Source organism: Sinohyriopsis cumingii, chromosome 5, assembly GCF_028554795.1.
Source record: "Sinohyriopsis cumingii isolate HCF-2022 chromosome 5, ASM2855479v2, whole genome shotgun sequence".
Taxonomy (NCBI): domain Eukaryota; kingdom Metazoa; phylum Mollusca; class Bivalvia; order Unionida; family Unionidae; genus Sinohyriopsis; species Sinohyriopsis cumingii.
Window position 1 is genome coordinate 22,071,351 of NC_142965.1, and position 15,946 is coordinate 22,087,296.

A 15,946-nucleotide genomic window follows, 5' to 3' on the forward strand; every position below is an offset into this window, starting at 1 on the left:
TTCTTTCTGGTCATATGCATATCGTGTATATGATGTTTCTTTCTGGTCATGTTATATGTGATGTTTGGTCATATGGTGTATATGATGTTTCTTTCTGGTCATATCGTGTATTTGATGTTTCTTTCTGGTCATATCGTCTATATGATGTTTCCTTCTGGTCATGTTATATATGATGTTTGGTCATATGGTGTATATGATGTTTCTTTCTGGTCATATCGTGTATATGATGTTTCTTTCTGGTCATATCGTGTATATGATGTTTCTTTCTGGTCATATGGTGTATATAATGTTTCTTTCTGGTCATGTTATATATGATGTTTGGTCATATGTTGTATATGATGTTTATTTCTGGTCATATGGTGTATATGACGTTTCTTTCTGGTCATATGGTGTATATGATGTTTCTTTCTGATCATATGGTGTATATAATGTTTCTTTCTGGTCATATGGTGTATATGATGTTTCTTTCTGGTCATATGGTGTATATAATGTTTCTTTCTGGTCATATCGTGTATATGATGTTTCTTTCTGGTCATATCGTGCATATGATGTTTTTTTCTGGTCATATGGTGTATATAATGTTTCTTTCTGGTCATGTTATATATGATGTTTGGTCTTATGTTGTATATGATGTTTATTTCTGGTCATATGGTGAATATGATGTTTCTTTCTGGTCATATGGTGTATATGATGTTTCTTTCTGGTCATATGGTGTATATGATTTTTTTTTCTTGTCATATCGTGTATATGATGTTTCTTTCTGGTCATATGGTGTATATGATTTTTTTTTCTGGTCATATGGTGTATACGATGTTTCTTTCTGGTCATATGCATATCGTGTATATGATGTTTCTTTCTGGTCATATGGTGTATATAATGTTTCTTTCTGGTCATGTAGTAAACGATGTTTCTTTCTGGTCATATGATGTATAGAATGTTTCTTTCTGGTCAAATGGTGTATATGATGTTTCTTTCTGGTGATATGGTGTATATGATGTTTCTTTCTGGTCATATCGTGTATATTATGTTTCTTTCTGGTCATAATGGTGTATATAATGTTTCTTTCTGGTCATGTTATATATGATGTTTGGTCATATGGTGTACATGGTGTTTCTATCTGGTCATATGGTGTATATAATATTTCTTTCTGGTCATATCGTGTATATAAAGTTTCTTTCTGGTCATGTTATATATGATGTTTGGTCATATGGTGTATATGATGTTTCTTTCTGGTCATATGGTGTATATGATTTTTTTCTGGTCATATCGTATATACGATGTTTCTTTCTGGTCATATGCATATCGTGTATATGATGTTTCTTTCTGGTCATATGGTGTATATAATGTTTCTTTCTGGTCATGTAATAAACGATGCTTTTTTCTGGTCATATGGTGTATATAATGTTTCTTTCTGGTCATGTTATATAAGATGTTTGGTCATATGGTGTATATGATGTTTCTTTCTGGTCATATGGTGTATATGATGTTTCTTTCTGGTCATATGTTATATATGATATTTCTTTCTGGCCATATGGTGTATATGATGTTTCTATCTGGTCATATGGTGTACATGATGTTTATTTCTGGTTATATGGTGTATATGATGTTTCTTTCTGGTCATATGTTGGATATGATGTTTCTATCTGGTCATATTGTGTATATGATGTTTCTTTCTGGTCATATGGTGTATATGATGTTTCTTTCTGGTCATATGGTGTATATGAAGTTTCGTACTGGATGGGGGAGGTGGTTGGGTGGTAAAAGATTAAAATTTGCCGATGTCTAGAATTATAATCGTGTGATTTCAAATGGTCTAAAGCAAAAACCGGAGTAAACAAACCAAATAATCGTTCATTTCTGATTGTTTTATTATTACTATATTGTTGTGTTTCTAAGAACAAAAGTTTCTTCAACAATTTACACAAGCCTTCATTTTCTACTTGCAACTAAAGCATCAATCAAAGAAACATAGCTGAGTTTGATAGAAATTGCTTGAAAGATGCAGCGTTTTGCGTTATTGCGACCTCAGTGACTTTGTGACTTAAAAATCATTACACATTTCATCGTGACTTAAGAAAGTCATATTATCAATAAACAATGTTAGCTGAACGCGCAGTACACGTTTTCTTCATTTCAACAAATGGAAAATGCATCAAGACGTTTAGGTAATGTCGATAATATTCCCAACAGAATAATACGCAGTTTTTTGGTAAAGAATTTTAAGCCTCATAAAACACATAATTTATAAATGATTTGTAATTGTCAAGAACCTACCTCCTAACATAAGTTTAATTACGATTACCGTTGGCCTTTTTAGGTATGGTTTGTGTCGTCCGGTCTCGGAAATCAAGACATGCCAGAAGGGAGAGGTTGCGGAGGAAGTCCTGTTCAACGTCAGAGATTTCGGAGACAAGATGTACACTAAGGTACGATCTTATGCGTCCCTCTTGTGTGGTTGATCATCCGACACCGATTCTATTTCTTGAATACTTATTTTAACAACAATTGCTTTAACACTAAACAAAATATTTCTAAAATATTATAACCTGTTTTACAGCCATACAGAAGCCAAATCGCTTAAATAGTCAAAGCCCACTTTCCCATTGTTCGACTTGTCAAAGCAGATCGCGCTGCTAATGACAAGCGCACTTGCAAAAGATAATTTTTTCTGCTTCCACGTTTCAAAATATCAATATGAATCGATTGTGCGATCACAAATGAAATGTTTGTAAACATGTCTTTGTTCAGTTTCTTTGCGCTGTAATTGCCGGTATCATAAGCGAAATGAAATAAAGTCGAACCCTTTATCCTTAACACAGTAAATTAATAATTAATATACCATGTGATGTCACTAAAGAGACCTGTATGTTACCTATTGTATTACCTTTTTCAATTATATTTTCATTTTAATATTTTTATCAGTTCAAATTATTATATATCACCCTGTCAGAAAACATGTAATAATGCAGGTTTTCTCTTTACTTAAATGTTTAGTGCTTGTTTTGTGTATGCAAGTTATCTCTCACACTGAAGAAGAGCTACAGTAACTCAAAACTATCACTTTTCTGTGTGCATCTGTTTGACTGACTCTGTGTGTGTATCTCTCTCTCTTTATATATATATATATATATATATATATATATATATATATATATATATATATATATATATATATATATATATATAGCGATAACACAAAATAGGAAAAGTTTCCCATCGTTGTGACCAAAAGCAAAGTCTTCATCTGGGGACAATTAAATACATGCCATGTGATAAACACTCAAATAAGTGACACATGTAGAACAATCAATATTTACGCTTTGGCAAAGAGAAGAAAAAGTATAAAACCTAATGTAAAGGTTTAAACTATTGAAAACAACGAAATGAATAGAAGCAACAACACGTTGTATGAAGTGATCTGTCTTCTAAGGAAAAGGGATTGTCTGAAAGTTGTGTCTTCAATAGCGTTGTTTTTTTGGAATTGACCTGGTTATCTTCATCAATTTAAGGATATCATACATCTGGCACCATTTATAGTATTGAGAAGTGAATTATTTGCTTATTGCTTTACATCCCAGATAGTGACCGCAACGTGAAACATATCTAGTGCCATATTTTGTTCTTTTCACAAAGATCTCTTGTTTATGTAGAGAGCACCACTGACTATGTCATCAAATCTTCATAACTCATTCTGGCTAATAATGCAACCTTCTGCAGTCGCCACCAAGCTCATACTCAACATAGATATAGAGAGAAAATGCCATGTCAAGCCGCAAGGTCCACACTACGTTCAAAATGGCAATACAATGTCAGTAAACCACGCCATCACTCCATATACAGTCAGAAGGGAAATACCGTATCAAGCCTCCACGCCACCACTCGACATTCAATCAGAAGTGACCTACAGGATCTAGCTACTTAACCCACACTCCACATTCAGTAAGAAGAGAAATACCATAATAAGCCACCTCGCCCACACTCCCCATTCAATCGGAAGGGAAAATCCCTTGCCAACCTTCCAAAATATATTGAGAAGATGATCAAATTTGTGTTTACGATTAAAATAAGACAACGGTTCGGCAATAGATACCAAAATGGCACCAAACTAAATCAGTAACCTGCAAACCAATGATACTGCTTTGTTGATGATGTGGAGAGCAAATAGGTACAAAAACCAGAGGAAATGTAATATTTCCGATATCAAATTTACGTTAGAGTCATCAGAGAAATCTAACAGATTCTTGGATTCCCGCTACAATGTACAAGGTGGAAACAGTGAAAATGACTTGTATTACAAGCCGATCGATTTCCATCAAACACCATCCTTGACGTGCAAATGAAAGTCTTTCATCAAAACATCTACCGACTGTCATCCTGGACACGTAATAAAAGTCTTCCTTCAAACAAACCTACCAACTGTTATCCTGTACATATAATAAAAGACTTCATCAAAACACCTACCAACTGTCATCCTGGACACCTAATAAAAATCTTCCTTCAAACAAACCTACCAACTGTCATCCTGGACATATAACAAAAGACTTCCTTCAAAAAACCTACCAACTGTCATCCTGGACATATAATATAAGACTTCCATCAAAACACCTACCAACTGTCATCCTGGACACGTAATAAAAATCTTCCTTCAAACAAATCTACCAACCAACTGTCATCCTGGACATATAATAAAAGACTTCCAATAAAACACCTACCAACTGTCATCCTGTACATATAATAAAAGACTTGCATCAAAACACCTACCAACTGTCATCTTGGACACGTAATAAAAGTCTTCCTTCAAACAAACCTACCAACTGTCATCCTGGACATATAATAAAAGACTTCCTTCAAAAAACCTACCAACTGTCATCCTGGACATATAATAAAAGACTTCCATCAAAACACCTACCGACTGTCATCCTGGACACGTAATAAAAGTCTTCCTTCAAAATAACATACCAACTACTCATCCTGGACATATAATAAAAGTCTTCAATCAAAACACCTACCAACTCTCTTCGTAGAATGTAATAAAAGACTTCCATCAAAACACCTACTAACTGATATCCTATAAAAGAAATAGGAGATCTCAAATGGGTAATGATTTAATATTGAATTTATGAAACTCGTTGAATAATGTTTAGCTTTTGCGAGCCTTGGCTTGCAAAAGCTGAACATTATACAACGAGTTCCATCAAATTTTATATTAAGTCATTAACCATTTGAGATTCTTTTTACCACATTATTTTTATTTTAGTGGAACGATTTTAGATAGAAAGAAGAAAAAATAATTTCGTTCATTATGTCCGAAGATGCACTTTTCATTTGTTGTGCGTAAAAAATGGTGATAAAAGACCTTCCGTTCTGCCTATGTGTTAGGACAAAACGCATCTACTCAGGCCAGGGGATACTCAACAAAAGACTAGCGGAACTGAAACACCACTTTAAAGGAAGTGAATACAAGTGAAAACACCCTATAAATCCAGCTGTAGGAAAAGCTATGACCCTGAATAGAAACAGCATTCTCGGATACGAAGCAAGCACTGACAAATACGACCCAGATACCCAAAAACACGTGAAGAATTGTACGAAGACACCGACATCTTATTCACTCCTTCGTACGTCAAGTACAGTCTTCAAAGAACCATCTATTGTATATTGCCAGCGACAAAACCACTAAAGAGATTATATATTGTACCAATTTAAAACTCGAAATGCTGTCCATTTACTGAAATCACAGATGTACTGACAATACGGTGGCCATAAATAAAAGATATTGGATACTGTAGAGCCGAACACGTGACGAATTTTGGCTTAAATAACAAACTCTAGCCCGAACAATAATTGGTTTAACACACGGCACTTTAGTGTCACCAGTTAATTAATATTAATATGAATATTAGTATTATTCCGTTATCAAAGGGCTTCCTGTATCTTAAGTCTTTTGCAATTTTTATTTTACCTGTTTGCTTTCTTTCTTTTATGTTATTGTACTTAACGTTTGGGTTTAGGTTGCATGGGTTTATCTTCCAGGAATATTTTCTTGCTTGGCATTTTAGACGTTTACTTTTTATCAATTTCATAACGTCATTATTGCTCTGACTTGACTTTTATCAATGCGTTTGGAAAGAGCTTGTCTTCCTCCGTTACATTCGTTCAATTTCTTTATTTAAGACGTGCCAATAATTACGACGGTGCGTCAAGTTCGATAGATTGTTTTCAAGAAGACTCAACAACACTCATTTACATGAATAGTTCTCTGATTAAATATGCTTCAAAAGTAACAGCGAAAATGTGACACTATATTCAAGAGACAATAGTACGAGCTAATAATATCCTTTGAATACATTTTTTTTTTAAATTTCCAGAAAAATCCGCAAGGATGTTGTTGAAACCACAGATTCACGACAACGACTTAAACTGCAATTGTAGGCCCAGTCGAAATATATGGTCTACATTAATTATGTTGTTTGTGAGATAAAATGCTGACCACTATATTCAGAGCATATACAGCACTTATTTAGACATATGACTAATAAACATAAATAATCGACAGCAGCATGTTACATGTTTCTGATGACTACACCGCCGCAGACGTAGAGTTTTACATGACAAGAATAACGTGGGCGCCTTTGGATTGATCTGTATGTCAGTGGCTGTAAAAGCGATGTATTGCCTATTTGATACTCCTCAAGAAAATCATTGAATAAAGATCAGCCATTTGCATCAGTAAATAAAGGTCAACCATTTCAATTCTCTCTAAGTGAACTTCAGCATACAATAAGGTCAATTACTGTGCCGAAAAATCAGCGATATTCCATATTAAATAGTAACTTGCCAAAACAATTGCAAAGAACAAAAAAACTATATCGCTAGCCAGACAAATTTCATAATTGTTCAATTGATGATAAAGACACATTACAGGGGCATCATGCCACAGACATGTAGCATGATTTCTCACCCAGTAACATTATCCTGACACCAGGTCAACCAATCCTAACACTAACCTCTTGATGCTGAGCGCCAAGCGAGACAGCTGTTAATATCATTTTCATAAGTCTTTGGTATGACAAGACCGAGATTTGAACCCGCGACCTCCCGCATCCTAGGCGTACGCTCTAACCACTAGGCCACCGGATCGGTCGCAGTAGACGAGTCAGTTTTTATTAAACCAACTGTGTAATGTAATCTGTTTACGTTTTCTCGCCAAGATTTTTTTTTTAAAGCTAGTACTCATTTCATCTTAGCTGAAGCTGTATATCTAATTGGTTATTAGAGCTGTTTGGGTTGTTTTGTTTTGTTTTTGCTTTTTGTTTTTGTTTTTTTCGAAATTTAATGTGCTATTTTTGATATAGTAATTCCATGGTATAAGCTTCAATGCATGGCACTATATATTACATACATGGTATAAACTACAACATATGATACTATCTAGTACGTCCATGGTATAAACTCTAATAATACATGACACTGTATAGTAATTACATGGTATGAACTCGAATAGGTCTACATGACATAATATAAGTCCTTGGTAGAAACTCCAATACAATACACCATACAGTAAATGGAGGTTAAAAACTCCAAGAGGCCTACTTGGCACTATATAGTACGACCATGGTATAATCAACACTAGGCCTTGGTATAAACTCCAATACATGACGCTATATCGTAAGTCCATTTTAGAAACTCCAATACATGACGCTGTATAGTAAGAACATGGTATAAACTTCAATACATGACACTATGCAGTAATTCCATGTTATAAATTCCAATACATCACATCATATATTAAGTCCATGGTATAGACTCAAATACCTGACAGCATAGAGTAAGTCCATGGTATAAACTACAGTATTTGACACTATATAGTAATTCCATGTTATAAACTCCAATACTTGACACTATATAGTAATTCTATTTTATAAACTCTAATACCTGATATTATATAATAATTTCATTTTATAAACTCCAATACTTGATACCATATTGTTATTCCATGGTAAAATCTCCAGTACTTGACACTATATAGTAATTCTATGGTGTAAACTCCAATGCTTGACACTCTATAGTAATTGCATAGTGTAAACTCCAATACTTGACACTATATAGTAAGTCCATGGTATAAACCCCAATAAGGATACCATAAAATCAAGGATAATGCCATTAAAATGACAACGCATTAAGGGTCAAAGCAAAGCGAATTCAGGTATCATTTAATAATAATAATAATAATAATAAGGATACAACAATCTACCAAAACCATGGACGCAATAAAAGCAACGTGTATTTGTGGGTGTGGTTCTGTGTGTGTGTGTTTGGGGGTAAACTTGCATCAGTGAGTCTATTAAAAATTTCCGAATTGTCATTTATTCTTCTTTTCAGGTGACATTGTAGATGATGATATCATATATATATAAGCATCACACTTATCTAGACCAGAGGTAATCATATTCATTAGACGTTAGAAAGTACTTGGCGAACCCTTCAGCCCAAAAGGCATCACTTTATATTGATAAAGTCCATCTGGAGTCACAAATGCCGAAATTTCCTTTGCTCTTTCCGTTAGTGGAATTTACCAATATCCTTTCAGGAAGTCAACTTTGGTGACATACTTGGCATTTCCGATTTTATCAATGCAGTCATCGATTCTTGGTAATTGAAATGAATCTGTTTTATTCACACTGTTTATCTTCCAAAATGAGTGCACATACTTAAAGTTTTATTTGGTTTCGGAACAACTATACATGGTGAGCTCCAGTTACTTTTACTGGGCTCTATGAAATCGTTATCCAGCAAATACTGAATTTCCTTTTTCAAGTGTTCCTGGTACGGGTGTTGTTTCACAGGTGTGGAATTTACGACTTCAACGTCATTTAAAAGTTTGTTTGTTCTTGTAAGAACATCTGGAAAAAAATGCCCATATTCAAATAATAACTGTTTCAGTTCATTCTTTTCTTGATGTAGCAAATGTGAAAGTTTCTGGTCCAGATCATTCTTATTTCTGAATTCCGAAGATTTGTCACTTCAAGATCAGTATAGTCCGATTGCATCCTTTCGCTTAAATCTTTACTGAGTAGGACAGGCATAACTAAATTAATTGCATGTTTAACCTCGCTATCTCTCTCAATACACTTGTACTCCTTTTAATTATTTAGATACCAGGAGTACTATCATTATGATATGACTCATTCATTTTCTTCTTAACTCTGTAAGGGCCGTAATACCTACTCTGAAGAAAATTCCGAAGAGTGAGCAAGACAGACAGAACTCTATTACCAGACTTAAACGTTTTCTTCATTGTAGTTCTGACGAACAGTAATTTCGCTTTTAATTTTAATTGTAGAATGCCAAATTCAAGCATAATCTGCTAGAAAGTTCCAGACATGAAATTTAACCCTTGATCAGATTGGACAGATTTGGGAAGGCCAAACTGAGTAAAGAAAATCTGTATCAAAGCTTTTACTATTGTTTTAGATTTAATATTCCTCAAAAGATTTGCCTTTGGGAATCTTGTTGACGCACACATCATGGTCAACAAGTATTGGTTACCTGACTCGGTCTTAGGTACGGGACCAACACAATCTACCATTAATCTGCTAAGTGGTTCGTCAAATGCAAGAATAGGTTGCAGATGAGCCTTAGGTATCTTCTGATTGGATTTTCCTACCATTTGACAAGTATGACAAGATCTACAGTATTTACAAACATTACTTTTGATTTTTGGCCAGTAGAACTGAGTCAAGATCTTGTAATAAGTATTATTAATCCATAAATGACCAAACAAAGGAGTGTTATGGACCAGACTAAGAATTTTCCGTCTGTATGATTTTGGAACTACGATTTGATAGTTCACTGACCACTCGTCACCAGCAGGTACCTCAGGAGGTCTCCAGTTTCTCATAAGAATTCAATTTTTAATGAAATAACATACGGGTACTTCAGTGGGTTCAGTTTCACTAAGGGACCTTTGAAACAAACGAGATCTCAGGATCATTTTCCTGTTCGATGAAAAGTCGTTGTCGTTTTTCAGCCTGATAAGAATAAAGAGACTGAGTAGTTAAAAGAGGATCACTGAGATCAATACATTTAGATGGATCCAAAAACATAGACTGAAAGTGACCTCATCAAAAATCTTACCAATACATGTGTAAGCTAAATGAATACTTTCCTGATCAACATCATTCTCAAGAGCTTTGCCATAACTCTAGTAACTGCACATGTTGGATATAATTGAGGGAATTCTTTTTCAATTGGATCGACTTTCTGATCCAAACAAGGCTAGTCAGTTACAAGTGGATTACCCACAACCTTATCTCCAGCTAGGTCGTTGCCTAGTAATAAATGGATGTCCTCAACGGGTAAAGCAGACAATGTTTCGACTGTCACTGATCCTGAGACTACGTCTGATGACAAATTTACACAATGGAGAGGAACATTAACAAAACCGTACTCTACTCCCAGAATAAGAACACTCTCGTTAAAAGAAGACTTCTCAGAAAAGGCAAAGTACCTGATAATAAATGACTCTGAGAAGCTCATGTGTCCCTTAAAATTTTAATAGGGACTGGATTGGCCGAATCACTCAAGAGTGATATAGAAACCTTCGACATGAATGGTTCATACTTCTCCATAATAAAATCAGACTTGGGTTTATTAGACCCAACAAATATATTGCTTTCAATACATGACCGTGACCTTGACCACTTAGAAATAAGAAAATTTGGAATAGGTCTGTCTTGATTCTGATGCCTATTTTTCATTTTGTAGCAATCGGAAATAACGTGTCCTTTCTTTTTGCCATAGGTACACTTAGTAAGATACAAGTCTTTTTGATCAGGCTTATCAGAAGCTTGATTTCTAAAAGTTGTGCCAGATTGAGATTTAGAAGGGCTTGTATTAGGATGAAATACTGTTCTGCCAGAAGACTGCTGAGTGAAAGACTTGCTTAGGAAAGGAACTTTATGAGCTAAGAAATACTAGTCAGCGGCATGAGCAGCATTTGCCAAGGTTTTGACCTTATGGTCATCAAGATAAGTCTTAATGTCACCAAGGACACAGTTCTTGAACTCTTCAAGTATTAGAAGTTGATGAGAATTTCGTAATCTTGATCAACTTTCCTGGCTAAGCGCCGTCGATCAAATAACGTCACCTTTTCTCTTGTAAATTCAACATGAGTTTGTCCAGCTTCGTTTTTATAGTTCCTGAAAATTTGCCGATAGGCCTCAGGGACTAACTCATAACCAGAAGTCTGTTCAGATTTGTATGACTCAAGACCATCAAGTTGTGCATAAACAATAAATTATTATTTCAAAATAATGCATAATGAAGGTACATTGTCAAAACAAAATACACGTACAGTAGTTACTGATTGGTGGTGGAAATTGGCGACTCGTCTGTAGTTAGTAACTTCAATTTTATTATATATAATATATTAATGTTGTGCGACTTAAATCGGTTTTATTTCTCAGATAAGATGCACATGCCCAAGTCAACTGTATCCAGTTCTCAGTGATGGTGGACAATCAACCCTGCTTACGTATACGAAGGACAACGAAATCCAGCCAAAACTGCTTTACCAGTTCATCTGCATGGAAGGTAATATTTTAGAACATCAAAATGAAATTAAGATACACTATGCTACAAGCTGATCCCAGTATAACAGTGTATTATGATGGGCTGCTCCCATCGTCAAGTAAATCTATGCTAATCTGAATTATCGGGTGACACCTCTTAATCCTAACCTGAATATTTGATTGGTGTTTATTCCCTAACATTTCGATTATTTCAATGAATGGTTTATGTCAGTTTTTTACGTGATCATTTCCATCCTTTCAAAATTTAGTTAGATGGGAAGAATGATGAAATGTATGACAAACGTTTGCATTGGAACGTTAATTTATATCGAGTTTGCTCTACAACCCTCAATGTCCTACTTAATTAGTAGTTAGGTTCTCACGCACTTTATCAAAATGATGTATGAGAACTGTATTTCAGAGATGTGTTATATGCACAGATTCGTCTTGAAATAAATGGACGTATATACGAAATAATACTAATGACAGATCTTTAAATAACTAAATTAACTAGGATGTTTAATATAAAACTGGACAACACTAGTTATATATAGGGAAATGTTCTATGTAGAGCAACTAAACAGTTGTAATACCAGGTCTAACATTTTATTCGTCTAAACTTTAATTTTCACATCGTCCCAATATTATCTCATATATTGATAATTAACATGGAAGCGACTCCACTAAACACAGAAAGGTTTAACTTTGAACGTCGACGTGCAAGACCCTGATGTTTAGGTCAAACGTACTGTAAGCTAGAGTTAAGGTGCAACGCTTCATTTTTATGAAATGGTCAACAACTTCGTATTCTTATGAAATGCTCAACACCTTTGTATTCTTATGAAATGGTGGACATCTTTGTATTCTTATGAAATGGTCAACATCTTTGTATTCTTATACATGTCACAACATATTATCTGTTGAAAAGCTAACAAATCAAAAAAGATGTATGTGATATCTGAAAGAACTCGAATTCGTTAGTTTCCTTTTGGTCCAGATCTCCACAAAAACACACTACCAAAACGACAATCTGTGCAAACATGTTAATAGATTCATCGCTTCTAGTCAACACACTCACATAATATAGCTCCCAGGGGACTTTCTCCTAATGGATCTACACAAATTTATTACATTTTATGAGACGACTTAATGTTCAGTGCAAGTTATTGGAAGGCATTGCCATGCCATGTGGAATATGTTTTCTGATGATGGTTCGAATCTAGCTGATATTTGGTACAAAAATATGGCTGTAATTATCGACCTTTTACAAAGCAGTCTCACCTTCATCTTCGTTATCACTGAAATATCAAAGTTTTTTGTCGCATTCAGACTTTCCGACTCCAAACTGTTTGACTCTAATTTCATGCAAGCCTAATATTGCTTATACCATATCGGTGGAATAGGCAAAACTATCTAAACTGTTGATTTTCATGTATTTTTGAAACATTTTAAGTAAATAATAGCAGGCGTTATCATGACACATTTAAGCTTCAAATATCGATAGCGATTAAATGATCGAATACGTTAGGTGTAGTTAAGAAAACAATGTGCAGGTTCATTGTGTGCCAAATGCTGCAGTGAGGAAGCATAACACACAAGCTGGAAATTAACGCTGAGAACAAATATCGACATAAATGGTTATATTGTTTTAGAAATCGTTTTTAAATGGTGTATATTTAACCACTGAATTTTAACAGAATCATATATATATATATATATATATATATATATATATATATATATATATATATATATATATATATATATATATATATATATATATATATATATATAGTTCTTCAATGAACTGGGCTTTAGCCGTTGTTGATAACCGTTGGAATTTGAAGAAACTGGCTGGTTCTAAATATCTGAAAATAAAAGATACGTGGTTATACTGGGTGTTCCAGAGAATTCATAAATGCGATCAAAAATCCATGACTGTAAATCGTATTCCACTAACGTTGTACTCGTAATTTTTCTAGTCAGTCCAATTTACACTGCGCACGTGCACACACACACACACACACACACACACACACACACACACACATTCGAAGGCTTAATATGCATATTTCAAGATGTAATATATATTTTTATCTTTTAAACTCCCTTCAGTTTCCTCATTTTTTTTATTTTATATAGATCGAAATCTATTCACGAAGAGAGGTAACCGTGGGAGTGGAAGAAGATTTTATTTTTACTGATGTCAATCGAGAATATATCGGTTTCAATGAAACACTTTCCAAAGTAGATAATAACACTTTGTGGACATTAATGTTTTGAGGAAACACATTTGTTCTCCAATAACTTTTGTAAATACAACTGGTTGCGCTCTTCTTATCTTGGGAATGTATAATCCATCTTGAAATAAAGCCATGACTCTATCTTGCTAATTCAAATTCTTTGTAAAACATTACCAATATAGTTATTAATAATACTGTATGTTTCTTTATTTGTACGGTTCTGAACAGCCTGATAGTAATTATCAAATTGAATGTAATGGTACAGTGTTGGAAGCCAGAAACTGTCTATGAAATTGAATGCAATCGTACAATACTGGAAGCCAGAAGTAGATTATCAAATTCAATGCAATGGTACGGTGCTGGTAGCGGGAAACTGATTATCAAATTGAATACAGTGGTACAGTGCTGGAAGCCAAAATTGAATATCAAACTGAATACAGCATACAATACTGGAATCTAGAAAATGGTTATTAAATTTAAAACAATGATACAGAAAGGCAGAAACTGGTAAGCAAATTGAATACAATCGTACAGTGCTGGAAACAGAAACTGATTATTAACTTGATTACAAATCGTACAATACAAACTGATTATCAAATTGAATACAGTGATTCAATACTGGAAACTGATTCTCAGATTAAACGCAGTGGTACAATATCGGATGCCAGAAACTGGTTATCAAACTGAATGCAATCGTACAGTTCTGGAATAGCATATACCCTTAGTATTTAGAATATTAAACTGGCGTATAATTTGTGATGCATTACTTGGTTTAAACCAAAATTACAAGTAAATTTATATTACATCATTTTTCTTTGTTAGCTTGGAATTTTACATCATGAACATGGATTTTCCCACATACAGTTATATATAGCGGAGTTAATTATAAAACGGCAAATAAGCGCAGCATGTTTCAAAGATTTTAGTGAATAAACTAATCCATTTAAAGAATTGATTATTGTTGTTGTTCTTTTGAGGCCAGTCTCAAACCGATATTGTGTTTTCTTCATATCTTAGTATTATATATTAATTTGCGTCAAAGCTTCGTTCTGATAGTCCACGTACATATTTGTGTCTCTTTAGTCATACTGTTTTCTCTTCAGAATATACAAATTTAAATACTAACAGACCACCTCAGTCAATTAAATATACTTCAACAGGTAACAGACCATTTTAATCAACTAAATATAATTCAACAGGTAACAGACCACCTCAGTCAATTAAATATACTTCAACAGGTAACAGACCATTTTAATCAACTAAATATACTTCAACAGACAACAGACCACCTCAGTCAATTAAATATACTTCAACAGGTAACAGACCATTTTAATCAACTAAATATACTTCAACAGGCAACAGACCACCTCAGTCAATTAAATATACTTCAACAGGTAACAGACCATTTTAATCAACTAAATATACTTCAACAGGCAACAGACCACCTCAGTCAATTAAATATACTTCAACAGGTAACAGACCATTTTAATCAACTAAATATACTTCAACAGGCAACAGACCACCTCAGTCAATTAAATATACTTCAACAGGTAACAGACCATTTTAATCAACTAAATATACTTCAACAGGCAACAGACCACCTCAGTCAATTAAATATACTTCAACATGTAACAGACCATTTTAATCAACTAAATATAATTCAACAGGTAACAGACCACCTTAATCAGTTAAATCTTTCGTGAGAGCTGACACACAAACACAAAATGAAGAAGGTCGAAAGGATGTTGGTCGTAAGGCATAATAGAGGGCTGTATTGTTTAATGTACAAATACGCCATTTTTGAACAATACCGGCAAGACAAACGTAAGGAGAGACCATTAATAATAAGAAGGAATTTCGCATGGAATCGGACGTACGCACATCATCACTAATATCTACCTAGAACTGAAAAATAGTCATGGAAATATTGCAGATTTCAGTGCAAAAACAGCACTAAAGGTGTGCCCATGATTGTTTACATATGAAGTAGCGGTACGAGTTTTATTTATTACATAGTTATTCTTAAATAGTTGTTTTCGGCCGTTCGATTCTGATATTGAATCCGTGTTCCTCTAATGGCACACCCGTCTGCAACTAGTTAGGTTTCTTCGCTCAGATCGATATCCTCAG

The 15,946-nt window shown here is 34.2% G+C and overlaps 1 protein-coding gene across 1 annotated transcript in view; it reads left to right on the forward strand.

Annotated features, from left to right (window-relative positions):
* The window catches only part of LOC149798767 (uncharacterized), a 31,740-nt gene extending 16,973 nt beyond the window's left edge, over positions 1-14,767 (forward strand). The window contains exons 3-5 of the mRNA XM_089956978.1: positions 2,318-2,426; positions 11,469-11,595; positions 13,716-14,767. Of these exons, the coding sequence (XP_089813104.1) occupies positions 2,318-2,426; positions 11,469-11,595; positions 13,716-13,777 (298 nt within the window). The 3' untranslated portion in view covers positions 13,778-14,767. The remainder of the gene's footprint in view (positions 1-2,317; positions 2,427-11,468; positions 11,596-13,715) is intronic.
* Positions 14,768-15,946: the final 1,179 nt, after the last annotated feature.